Raw genomic sequence first — 12,492 nt, 5'->3', positions numbered from 1 at the left:
TTGCTATGAAAAAAAAAGTAAGTTCTTGTCTTTCATCTTTTGTATAGTCTGAGTAATCGCAAAGATTGAGGTCATGATGCTAGTGGCCTGTGGGTCAAGGGTTGATTTCAAAACTGTCTGGGGGCAGGAAATGTTTCCTGTATATTCTGTGAACCAAATCTTTATCTTGAAAATATGCGGAAACTACAGTTTTTAAATGCATCAGTCAAACCAACACATTCAGGAACTAAATGACAATTCATGCATCTTGTTCAGTGTCCCAACGTAACCGCAGTCAGTTATTCAATGATACCTACTGTGTATTGTTCCTAAATGGTGCCAGTAATCTGTTTAAAATGGAAATGTGGTAGTTAAAGTAGGCCAAGAGAAGTGGTAGATAAGAGCAGAGGAAGTCTTTCTGTCAGTGAGGAATTTAGTGCTGTCATCACGTTCTGAAGACACACAACCAACTCTGCCATCAGTAGACGAGTTCATCAAGCTTAGAACCTTAACTGATAAAACAACACACAGGACTGCACCACAATGACAGGTAATCTTTATTTTTTTACGTATAAAAGTTTGGGGAATACATCCTTTTTGTTGTAAACCCTGTGTATCTATTGTGCACCATCTGTATTTAAGTTATTTGGATTTATTTGCATATATACGGTGTAGTCTTTGAGTATATGATGAGTGGAGATTACTTTTTATTTTATTGTGTCAAGTGAATTGAGAATGTATGTCACACATCAAAGCTTATTCAGATATTATTGTTTGCGTAGTGCAAGCTTCCATCTATACATTACTATTTTCTTTCTCTTTAGGTGACACAAGATACTTTCCAAATATGACAGAGTCTGACAGAGTGCAGAATCAGGCGTGTAACTGTTCGATCGATGAATTCAAACGTGCGGTGTTCCCGGTTGCCTACTTGCTCATTTTCTTCATGGGCCTGACTGCTAACTGTGCTTCCCTTTGGGTCTTTCTGAGAATGTGCAGTAAAGGCAGAAGGTTTACCACGGTAAATCTGTACATGGTGAACCTGTTGGTGTCTGATCTCATGCTAGTGTGTACCCTGCCACTCAGGGCAGCATACTACCTGCTGGACTCTCATTGGCCCTTTGGGGACATTGCCTGTCGTCTGGCCTCCTATGTGTTCTACATCAACATGTACGGTTCGGTCTACTTTCTGCTGGCCTTGAGTGTCATTCGTTACATGGCTGTGTCTCACCCCTTCAAGTTCCTGAGTCTGGATAGTGGACCCTGTGGGTGGGTGGGGTGTGTCCTCATCTGGGTCTTTGTGTCGCTGGTCTCAGCCCCTTTACTGAGCTCAGGGATCCAGGAGGGGGAGGGAGGGAAGATGCAATGCCTGGAACTCGGCAAAATGGGGCTCGACACAATGATCATCTTAAACAGTGCTGCCTTGTTGGTGGGCTTTGCCCTGCCGTTTGTTGTCATTTCTGTCTGCTACATGTGTGTGATACGTAGCCTGTGCCGGCCTAGGGCTGGCAGGGAGGGCAACAGACCCTCCAGACGAAAGTCTTTCGCCCTCGTTGGTCTTGGGCTCCTAATTTTTGTGGTCTGTTTTTTGCCATACCATGTGGTGAGAACTATCTTCTTGGAGGCTGAAAAAAATGCACAGAAAGACGGGTGTCAGGACTCCTGCAGTGGGATCAATGGTATTCGGAAGGCTGCCGTGGTTACGCTGTGTCTAGCTGCAGGGAATAGCTGCCTCGACCCTTTCCTTTTCTTTTTTGTGGGAGAAAACTTCAGAGATATCTGCATGAGAAAAGGTCGGAGAACGGGAACTTTAGAAATACAAGCTGAGGCTCAAGAATTGCAAGTAAAAAATTAACTGTGAAATGATGGTCTGACAATAGCTTGAAAAAAATTATTTTTTATTATTATTTTTGTCTATTGTATTTTGTGTCAATTGTTTCCAGCCAGATGTACATGTTGCATGGAATTAACTGTGAATTGATGGTCTGACAATAGCCTAAAAAAGTTTTTCATTAAAAAAATATATATATTAAATGTGTTTTTAGGTTGGTATTTTAATGTTTTCCAGGTAAAAGAAAGACAGATTTACATGTGTTGCATAGTACTAGGTAGTGCCAATTGTTTATATTTTGTTTATTGCTTGATTGTCATGTTAATATATCTTGAATCAATATGTGCTCTTTGTTTATTACTGCCATGTACGAGTAGTTATACACTGTACTTCCATATGCTAGTTTAGTTTGAGTAAGACTACAAGGGTGTGCAAGTTTTTGTAGACCACCTTGATGTCTAACTTGAACAGTAAGAGCAAAAAGACTCCGACGCATGACAGGTCGGACGACCGTTGACGGGCGTTTATTGTCCTCAATAAATGATTAAATATTAGTAACATCAGTAAGATGAACGTGACAAGATAAAACCTATAGGCTAATATTCTCAAGTAACGGCAGCGGCCTCGACAACAGGGTCAAAGATCAATACTTGTTTTCGTCTTGGCGACGATGTCCAACCTTTTAGAATGTTGCTCTTCAGTAAAAATATGATGTTGCAACCGATCACATTTTCGCTTACTTGACGCCCGACAGGCTATGTATGGAGCGATACAGCCTTAATAAGCCTTATGTTTAAATTAAAACCCGAACCAGTTTAAGTAGAAATAATTCGTTAATCGTTCGAAACCTATACAAAATATTTAAGGCATTTTCAAATGCTACACTACCTTTTCAGAACTAGTTTGCTCGTGTAACGTGCGACGTAGTGTTCTAAATTGCTTTTTTTGTTTTTATGTAATATACTTAACTTTCATTGGCTCACTCGGGTTGCCGTTTAGATGTTTTGACCAATTACAGTCATAAGATGAGTCAGTCCTGAAAAAAAACGCAGACGTAACTAAAACTAGCCAATAGAATTACCCCAACGTCAAGCGTTGAGCAACATTTTTCGTGACGCAGTAGTTTTCGTTCGAGTAGCAGCAGCCATCTTCTTAGTAGAACTACGAACGGACGAAGCGTAGATTACACATGTAATGGAAAATAGAAACATTTGGTCAATGTCACTAAATAAATAGTCAAATGTGTTCATGGACTGCCTGGTAATAAATTGTTATGTTAAAGAAAACGCCGGTTTAGTATTTGACCGAACACACACCGCAAAGATGGATGACGACGCGGCGAGGGAAGATGCCTGTGGAGAGTATCAATCCTCCCTCGAAGATTTGACATTCAACAGTAAACCTCACATCAATATGCTGACCATTCTGGCAGAGGAGAATCTGCACTTCGCCAAGGATATCGTCGCAATAATTGAAGCACAAATCAATAAGGTTTTTATGAATATAGAATTTTCCTTTTCAGATAACGAAGCTAGCTAACGTTAACAGTAGGCCTCGCTAGCATTAGCTAACGCCACTAGCCAGATGGTCAACATGGCGGCAATACTAGTCTGTAGTCGTTGCTGCTTTGTTAGCGTAGAAACGCATTTGTCAGCAGCGTGGCAATAATTTCTTATTATGTAGACTAATTACCTTTCGACTATTAGTTCTCGTGATGATTGTGGCCATTATTAGTTAATATGTCGTGTAGTTTAGCCATTTTAACAGTTGGCCAATCGCTATAGTTATAATTCAAAGATGAAGTTAGGTAACTGTTCTCGGTTTGTCGTATCCACCACTAGTAGACACTAGTTGATGAATTGACGTGCAATTGGCTAACGATCTCAATCTGTGCGCGTGGCAACATTCCATTGTTACCAGTCATGCACATATTGAAACGTATTACCAAAAAAGTAGATTCTACTGATAATTAACGTTAGCTAGCTACCTTAAACGTTCTGGGTCGACTAACGTCGTTAGTCCTTTCAGTTCGTTTCAAGTTCTGAACACGTGGGTTGGTATTAACATTTAGTTAGCCTGAGTGGAGTGTTAATTGTATGTACCCTAAACGTCGCCTAACATTTGTAATTCTAACGTAGACTATTTAGTCCAGGGTACCTAGGCCTACAACAGCGTGACTGCGTTGTCTATATGATCTAGTGAGGCCAGCCAAGGTTGCCAGTGAAGCGGCTAGTCAATGCTCAAATGCTAGCTTTTAATTTTCGAGTTATGCTAACTTAGTTTAATGTTGAGGCACTGACCAGACGTACTCTGTACATTTATCCGTTCAGTAGACATTGCATTACGAGGAAATCTGTTCATTTGGAACATTACTGGTCTCAATTTAAAATGATCAGCCAGCTAACGTTACCCTAGTTTTGATATAACGTTAGTTTACTAGTGAATTATTTGAATTTTGAAATGTCAAATGGATGGTAAAATGTGATAATAAAAATTATGAAATGTGCTTTTTGTCTTTTTTATTTCCCAGTGTAATTTATTGGTATCAATCTCTGGGTTATTGAATGAATGGAATGAGACTCATTTCACAATGTTAGTGATCATTATCACTCATCTGAATCAGGACATTGGTCTTTAACGTGCAGCTATTGAGCTGCACATCTGACAAGTTTAGGCAAATTATTTACTAGTACCGATGTGAGTCTATGCAGGTGAAATGGTTCCCTGTAAATTAAGTGGAATTAGATTTCAGCATTTTGTGTTTGAAGTCATTCCAAGACTTACAAAAAATGTCTTAATTTTTTTACTTTGTAACTTTGACTGGGTTAGCGATTTTTTTTGCCCTCAAGGGGCCTCTCAAAATGGACTTAAATTCCATGATGGAACTAATTTTTCACATTGGGATGGTTTGTCTTGATGTAAATCACCTTAACGGATAAAGGTACAAAGAGTGTTCTCAGTTGTTGAGACGCTCTTTGGAGGTAATCGAGAGGTTTTCTTGAAGAGACTGAACAGTGTTGGTGGATGGACATTTTTTCCTCTTGAATTCTTGTGCAGTGCACCAGTGAAGTGAATTGGTGCAGAAAAAAAGACATTTGAATTCTACAGCTTTTATATTCTCAGAAGAAGAAACATTTTTGGCAATTTTCTTTTCTTTACTTGGACACATCTACTGTGCAACACCGCAGACTGATTTTTGCTCCGTAGTCTACTTAACATGAGAATTTTTGGACAATTTTTTTCCTGTTACTGTTATGGCAACAACCTTCAATATTTTTGGCTAGCAGGATTTTTTTTTTTTCCAGCACCGAATATATGGGTTTAAAGTTTGTATTGTTACCATTATATAGTGTATATGATGCATTGTTGATTTAACCCCTGTTGTTTTCTAAACTTATCAAGTTTTCTATTGCTCCAGGCCCCACCTGCCGAGAAGCTTCCTGTTTTGTACTTAGTGGATTCCATAGTGAAGAATGTCGGAGGCGAATACCTTGCAGTGTTTGCTAAAAACCTAGTCTCTTCATTTATATGTGTTTTTGAAAAGGTACACTCTCTTTTATTATGTTTGGCATATTGAAATTCAAGAATAACAACTTTCAGCTGTGCTGTCTAACCTTCCCACTGGCTTGATGTGTGTTTTTAGTTTTGTACATTTGGCCACTGTGCTTTTGTGCTAATAAAAATACGGGGTTGCGTGAGTCCCCTTTGATTGGGGAAGAAGTTGTTTTAAAGTGTTAAATTTGCTAGTTTTCTGTAAAAATCTTCTAAATAGTAAACGGCAACTACTTCTGAAGATCTTTAATATTGTCCCATTTAATATTTGACTGTCCTGAAGTTAATAGAACATACATTTTGAGTAAGCAAGCATGTTCTCTCTTTGCAGGTGGATGAAAACACTAGGAAAAGTCTGTTCAAATTGCGCTCCACTTGGGATGAGATATTCCCTCTAAACAAACTCTATGCTTTGGATGTACGGGTGAATTCTCATGACCCGGCCTGGCCTATCAAACCACTGGCTGTCAACATTCACGTGAATCCTAGGTTCATAAAACCGGTGAGTGTTTGGGGAAGGGAGGAGGAGGGGTGGGAGGGCTGTTATTTCTCCCACCTTGATTGTACTCTGAAAATCCAGTCTCTTTTCCGGGGGGCTGTTCCACACCTTGTGTACTGTCGCACCAACTGGTTGTGTGTTGTTTTGGGTTAGACCGAGGAGGCCGCTTCGCCCGTGCCTGCCCCCTCCCCCCCTGCCGCACCCACCCCGGCCCCCGTGCCCCCCCCAAGCGAGGCAAGCATCACCCAGGAGCAGCTCATTAGACAGCAGCTGCTGGCCAAGCAGAAACAACTCCTGGAGCTGCAGCACAAGAAGATTGAGCTGGAGCTGGAACAGACCAAAGCACAGCTGGTGAGACCGGCATTTTCCACACCATATACTCAGAATTCAGTACTAATTCAAAAGCTTCTGGTTTTTTAATATTTGTTTTCTTTCAGGCTGCAAATGTAGTGGTGACGCTGCCTACAGCAGTTAAGACCCCAGCCCACAGTATAGCAGCGCCAAAGGCACCCCACACTGCTCCTAAGCAGTGGGTCCCCCCTCAAGCTGAGAGCAAACCACCCACAAGAGACCCGCGTCTAAACCGATCTGGCCCCCCCACCCCGCAGCCCAAAGAGCAGCCTAACAGCAAGCGAGACGTCCACAACATGGGAGCACCAGCCCACACGCCTGAGAAGAGGGCTCCAGAGAAGTGTAGCAGGCCGGAGAAAGCGAGACAGCCCAGGAAGGAGACGGAGGAGAAACCAAAGTCCAAGTCTCCTTCTCCCTTGGCTAAAGGGGTGCTGGCTAAAAGCAAGCATTCAGAGTCTGAGAACGTGAAGTCGGCAGACGCCGGGAAGAAAGACCCCAGGCTGCGGAAACACGTCCACGAGAAGGGTGAAGCTAAAGAGGAGGAGGTGGTAAAGGAGAAGAAGAGATGCACTGAGAAGAAGGAGAAAGAGGAGCCAGGGAAAGCTCCGGAACTTCAGAAAGCAGCCAGGGGGAAGCTGGTCAACGGCTCCATCAGCAAACACGACCGCGTCGAGACCCCTGAGAGCAAGTCAGAGAGCAAGACCGGAGGGAACGCCAGGACCAACGCCCGGAAACGCACACGCTCCCGTTCCCGCTCGCGCTCCCCCGCCCCTCCCTCCCCCAAGAGGAAGGACAGGAGGTCACCCAAGTCCAGGACCAGGAGCTCCTCCACTTCCCCTCCTCCTCCGTCTCACAAGCTGAGCAAGGCCCGGATGTCTGGAGGCAAACACTGTCACGTGGAGGACTCCACCCAGCACGGGAAGGGCCGAGACGAGAGGGCCACAACCAAGAAGGGCCCGTCGGAGCCCAGGAGAGGGAAGCGCTCGGCGGAGGAGAGGCACATGGAGGCCAGGGACTCTCTGCCCTCCCGTGTTCCCCACGACAGCAAAGACAGCAAGGAGAACTCCCACAGGTGGAAGAGTGGATGGGAAGAGAACAAACAGTGAGTGTAATTTTTTCAGTTGTCTCCTTTTAGCTGGTTGTCTTGCAGGTTTTCATGTGAAATTCTAGTAGTTTGAATCCCATCGTCCGAGTTTTTCTAACAGATTTAGCTGTTTCTCCCTCTTCAGTCTGAAGTTGTCAGAGGAGGCTCATGGGAAGGCTGGTCCTCAGAGACACAAGTCCTTCTCTGGCGGCCAGAGACCCAGCACCCCTCGCACCCCCAAGCCTCACCGCCTCAGCGTGGACGCCAACCTGCAGATACCAGAGGCCCTCACCTCTGCCAGCAAGAGAGACCTGCTTAGGAAGGTACGCTAGCCACCTGTACAGCTACAGCTGACCATATAACTATGCTAAGCTAACATACCTCTAGGTGTCATGTCCTAATATTCATCAGTTTGTTAGTGTTCGTTGGCTTATTTCCCCTCTCCTCCTGGATCTCTGTAGGCCAGTAGACGTTTAGAGAATGGGGAGATCTCCAATGAGGACTTCCTGAACGTGGCCCACCAGATCAAGCAGCTGTTCCAGTACCAGGAGGAGAAGCAGCGGTCTGACTCCTGGGAGGGCTCCAGCGAGGACGGCCTGCACTTCCCCAACAAGAAGAAGACCCTGCTCTCCACCCCCGGCTCCGCCCCGCAGGACAACCTGTCAGACGCAGAGCTCAGCTACTTCGAACACAAGTCCCGCCTGAGAAGGACCCAGCTGTCCCAGCGCCAGGGGGGCGAGGACTGGGAGGGCGGGGAGGAGGGTCAGGAGGAGATGGACCCCGCCGCGCCCCCTGGGGGGAAGGCGGGGGGCAGCAGGGGGGCCGGCCACCCCTCGGTGCCCCCGTTCCCCAGGCAGCCCAGGGACAGGCTTGGGAAGGAGCCAGCGGAGGAGGAGCAGCAGCCCCCAGCTGCCATGAGGGAGGGATCATATAACCACGGCAGGGAGTTCCCCAGGATCAAGTCCCTGCAGGGCCTGCGCTTCAGGAGGAGGGCACACCCCAGGGACTCTGCTGGGCCAGACAGGCTCAAGAGTAAGTGGGAAAAGTTTTGTGTTTTACTTCGATTATTTTGTTAGTCCTTTTAGTAAAAAACCACAGGCTGGATGGTAGTGATTAGCTCTGTGTTGAGTGGCTAGCTTGCGCAGTTTCTCATGGTGGTATTTGTGTTCTTCAGACGAGATGGAGTGGACCTCCCCTCTGAGCGAGCGTCAGCGGGAGGAGCAGAAGAGCGGCTACGACGCGCCCAGGCGCTACGCCGGGACACCCGACCCCCGCCGTGACGATCCCCCCAAGCACGACCGGGGCCCTCCCAAGGCCGGCCTGGTCCACAGGGGCTCTGTCAGCCCCTCCCTGCCCGAGGGCCCCACCAGGAAGCCCCCGGTGGGGTACGAGAGAGAACGCCTCTCCCCCCTGGAGCAGCTGGACTCAGCCGGGCTCAGCCCCGTCCCCAGATTCGAGAGTCCCAACAGTGAGCACTCTGACGACGGGCCCCTGGAGTCCCCCAGGTCCATCCTCAAACCCCCCTCCAGAGTGCCCCTCCCCCGGCACACCCACTCCCCCGGTCACACCCCTCCGCATGTCTCCGAAGGGGGCTCGGCGGCCCCGCAGAGGTACGACGGGCCCCCCAAAGGCCACCCCTCCCGCTACGACGGCCCCGGAAGACCGGCTTACCTCCCAGGCCGCTACGAGGGCGGCCCCGGGCCAGGCCGCTATGACGGGCCAGGAGGCTCCCACGGTCGCTACGACAACCTTCACCCCCACGCTCACGGCAGGTTCGACGGCCCTGGGAGGTTCGACGGGCCCCCGATGCCCCACGGGCCCATGAGGGGAGGGGATCCGCAGGGCCGCTACGACGGGCCCCCAGCCTCACAGGGCCACGGCCGCTACGACGGGCCCCTGGGCCCACAGCCAGCCAGGTTCGAGAGCCCTGGCCCCAGAGCGGGGCGCTTCGACGGCCCCATGCAGCCCAAACGCTTCGATGGGCCGGGCAGATTTGACAGCCCACACATGCAGCCAGGCAGGTTTGAGGGACCCGGAGGGTTCCAGCCGACTCCCATGCACTTTGATGGGCCTTCGAACCAGCCGGGTCCAGTTTGCTTCGACGCACCCGGCCAGCAGGGACCCATGAGGTTCGACATGCCCCACTTCGACGGGCCCTCGGGGCACCAGGGACACCGGTTCTGCGGGCCCCCCGGCATGCAGCCTCCACTGCGACCGGGTGCCCCCGTCTACGAGCCCATGGCTAACCCAGCAGGGGGCCAGCAGCCCTCCGGGTTCAACATGGCCAACCAGCACTTCCCGGAGCCTCACAACCCTGCGTTCGGCGGCGGGCAGCAGCATGGCTTCTCAGGGCAGCCGGGGGGGCCCCAGGCTGGGGGGTTCAACGTGCCCTCCTCTTCAGGGTTCCCCAACTCCTTCGTCCAGCCCGGTCCTTCCTTCTACGGGCCCGGGGGCCCCGGAGGAGGCATGAACCCACCGTCCCAGACAGGAAACATGCAACCTCCGGTGAGACCCTCCGAGATTTGAAGGACGATGTTTACCACGGATACACGCTCATTAAGACGTGTGTGTGTGTGAGTTGTTCACTGGATGTGGTGTCAGCCATAATCATGCATGATCTCGTTCCAGATGAATATGCTGCCAAACCTGGGCCAGCCGCCTTTCCTACCACAAAACCCAGTGCCTTTCAACCAACCAGGTGAGTGCTCTCTTTAAACTCCCCTGATGTGAAATTAAGTCTGGTTTATTAGTCATACACTCAGGTTAAACCCAACCAGACACTATGGACCTAATTGACCAGATGATTGATTGATTGTGTAGGTCCTCAGTTTCCGGAGAGTCACTTCGGTCAGGTGGATGTGAACGACTTGTTGACGAAACTAATCTCTACCGGCATCATCAAACCTGCTCAGACAGAGACCGCCCCCAGTGGAACCGGTTAGTACACACACACACACACACACTCAGTGTCACACAGTCACTCTTACACACACCCCAGTGCTCAGCCTGACGTGTGTATGCTGCTGTCCCTCCCTGCAGAGTCGGCTGCACTGCCCCCGGCGCCTCCTGTGGTGGTGGAGGAAGAGGAGGAGGAGGAGCAGGAGGAGGATGAGAACCTTCCAGACCTCACAGGCTTCACCATAGAGGACATGAAGCTGTAAGTTCACCCTGTCAACACGTCTCACTGAGAGACCTGCTCCTCACCATCAGCAGGAAGGAGGACAGGGAGAAGGAGGAGTTCTTTACCTGAGGTGTGATGGAGGCGTCGCTGGTGGAGCCTGGTGTTCATGACTGTTTCCTCCCTGCAGGCGCTACGACAGCGTGGTGACCAAGCTCTACACCGGCATCCAGTGCTACTCATGCGGCATGCGCTTCACCTCGTCGCAGACGGATGTCTACGCTGACCACCTGGACTGGCACTACCGGCTGAACCGCTCGGAGAAGGACGTCAGCAAGAAGGTCACACACCGCCGCTGGTACTACAGCCTCACGGTGAGTCTCACTTCCTGTCCAGGCAGGAAACGCACCTTTTTTTTTTTTATGTAAAGGGTCCCAAGTCCCGTTCCACAGTTGTGAAGCTGACGTTGTCCCTGACGTTGTGGCCCTCAGGACTGGATCGAGTTTGAGGAGATCGCCGATCTGGAGGAGCGGGCGAAGAGCCTGTTCTTTGAGAAGGTCAACGAGGAAGTGGTGCAGAAGACCCAGGAAGCAGCAAAGGAGAAGGAGGTTCAGAGCGTGAGGGCGGCGGCTGACGTGGTGGACGAGGTGAGCGGGCCTGGGGAACCGGACCAGTCTGGGACCTCTGATCTGGATGTTTTAGAGTGTGTCCAGTCAGACTCCCTGGATGTGCTGCAGCTGGACATGATGTCTGATGGTCCTTGTGCTTGTGTCCCCAGTCCTGTGAGATCTGCCAGGAGCAGTTTGAGATGTACTGGGAGGAGGAGGAGGAGGAGTGGCATCTGAGGGACGCCATCCGCGTCGACGACAAGGTGGGTGTCTGAACGAGGACCCACACGACTCCATGAGGAACTTGCAGTTATTAACGTTTCAACTGTTCCTTTTAATTTTTTTTTTATTCACAGACATATCATCCTTCGTGTTTTGAAGATTACAAGAATGTAAGTAACACGTTGTGATTGATTTTATTTGTAATTTTTCTCTTATCTTTGAATGTGTTTGATATTTGACTGACTGTGTTCCTCCTGCAGACGTCCTCATTTCCAGACGCCTCTCCGTCTCCCACCAAGCTGCTCACCGACCACCCGCTGAGCGCCTTTGTGAAGGACGAGGAACAGCCGGCGCCCAGCTGTGCGCTCCTCGTCAAACAGGAAGCGGAGCCAGAGGTGGGCGTGGCTTCCAAGGAAGAGGAGGTTCAGGTTAAGGTGGAGGCAGGAACAGAAACGGCTGCTTCCTGAAACCACGCTGCTTCCTTTTCCTGTCCACTTTTATTGGCTGCTCGTAGCCCCTCCCTTATTTTGTAAGGAAGAGATATTTTTATAATTGACTGAGGCAGGGCCCTCAGATTGCCATACATTTGAATACATTTTTGTATTTGGAATCTGCCTGTAAAATTCAGGTGTTTTGCGTGTGGATGGATGGATGAATGAACACTGAAAATGTACCTTGCAAAAAGCTGTACACTGACGAAAAGATGTCATATTTAATTTATAAATAAAGCTATTTTTGGTATACTTTGTGTAATGTTGGTAAGAGGCTACAGAAGGATCCAATAAGGTAGCTTTAATAGTTTATGATTTTTCTGCGAGAGTAAAGAAATTGTACATAAGTTTTGTTGCTGAGGTAAATTTATTTGAAACAATGGAAAATGTATATTGACTAATTTGGCCTCAGAACTAGCCTTGAAATTTTGACAAATGACTGTTTAAAAGTATTGATAAATCTCTAAGGTTGAAGAAGGTAAGAAATACGACTTATTATTCAAAAGTAAACGGGACACATAACATGGTGGCTAACCTTTATCCAAGTTTCTTGGTAGTCTTTCTTTCTAACTGCTTTAAACCGAATTTTCAGGTGTTTTTGCAGAAGTAAAAAAAAAAAAAAACTTGCTTGGTAATACTGGTTTTCAATAAAAAAATATATTAAAAGGTGTTTGTGTGAATAGTGATTGGTGTGGCTTTCTGTATTAATTCTCCCAGAATCCCCCATCCTTTGATATTAGTTTTCGTTGTCATATTG

The 12,492-nt window shown here is 48.2% G+C and overlaps 2 protein-coding genes across 2 annotated transcripts; both read left to right on the top strand.

Moving 5' to 3' along the window:
- The first annotated feature begins 239 nt into the window (after positions 1 to 239).
- cysltr2a (cysteinyl leukotriene receptor 2a) lies at positions 240 to 4,316 on the top strand. The gene is made up of 2 exons (XM_047037573.1): positions 240 to 529; positions 804 to 4,316. Exons 1-2 carry the CDS (start codon positions 523 to 525, stop codon positions 1,832 to 1,834), a joined length of 1,038 nt encoding a protein of 345 aa, XP_046893529.1. The 5' UTR covers positions 240 to 522; the 3' UTR covers positions 1,835 to 4,316.
- On the top strand, positions 2,936 to 11,987 carry pcf11 (PCF11 cleavage and polyadenylation factor subunit). The gene is made up of 16 exons (XM_047037572.1): positions 2,936 to 3,301; positions 5,229 to 5,354; positions 5,694 to 5,864; positions 6,015 to 6,212; positions 6,299 to 7,314; positions 7,442 to 7,619; positions 7,758 to 8,328; positions 8,471 to 9,801; positions 9,925 to 9,994; positions 10,117 to 10,233; positions 10,336 to 10,453; positions 10,605 to 10,788; positions 10,906 to 11,061; positions 11,193 to 11,285; positions 11,379 to 11,414; positions 11,505 to 11,987. The coding sequence occupies exons 1-16, from the start codon at positions 3,059 to 3,061 to the stop codon at positions 11,709 to 11,711; spliced, it is 4,815 nt and encodes a 1,604-aa protein (XP_046893528.1). The 5' UTR covers positions 2,936 to 3,058; the 3' UTR covers positions 11,712 to 11,987.
- The last annotated feature ends 505 nt before the right edge of the window (positions 11,988 to 12,492 follow it).

The sequence above is a fragment of the Hypomesus transpacificus genome, chromosome 17, assembly GCF_021917145.1.
Source record: "Hypomesus transpacificus isolate Combined female chromosome 17, fHypTra1, whole genome shotgun sequence".
Taxonomy (NCBI): Eukaryota; Metazoa; Chordata; class Actinopteri; order Osmeriformes; family Osmeridae; genus Hypomesus; species Hypomesus transpacificus.
Note: the sequence above shows the minus strand (reverse complement) of the source record. Positions and strands in the feature narration are given on the sequence as shown.

What these genes read in the sequence shown, in the direction of transcription:
- pcf11 (XM_047037572.1), top strand. Translation starts at nt 3,059, where the DNA reads ATGGACTGCCTGGTAATAAATTGTTATGTTAAAGAAAACGCCGGTTTA. An exon ending in TTATATGTGTTTTTGAAAAG is followed by an intron (nt 5,355 to 5,693) that starts GTACACTCTCTT and finishes CTCTCTTTGCAG; the next exon opens with GTGGATGAAAACACTAGGAA. An exon ending in CAGGAAACATGCAACCTCCG is followed by an intron (nt 9,802 to 9,924) that starts GTGAGACCCTCC and finishes ATCTCGTTCCAG; the next exon opens with ATGAATATGCTGCCAAACCT.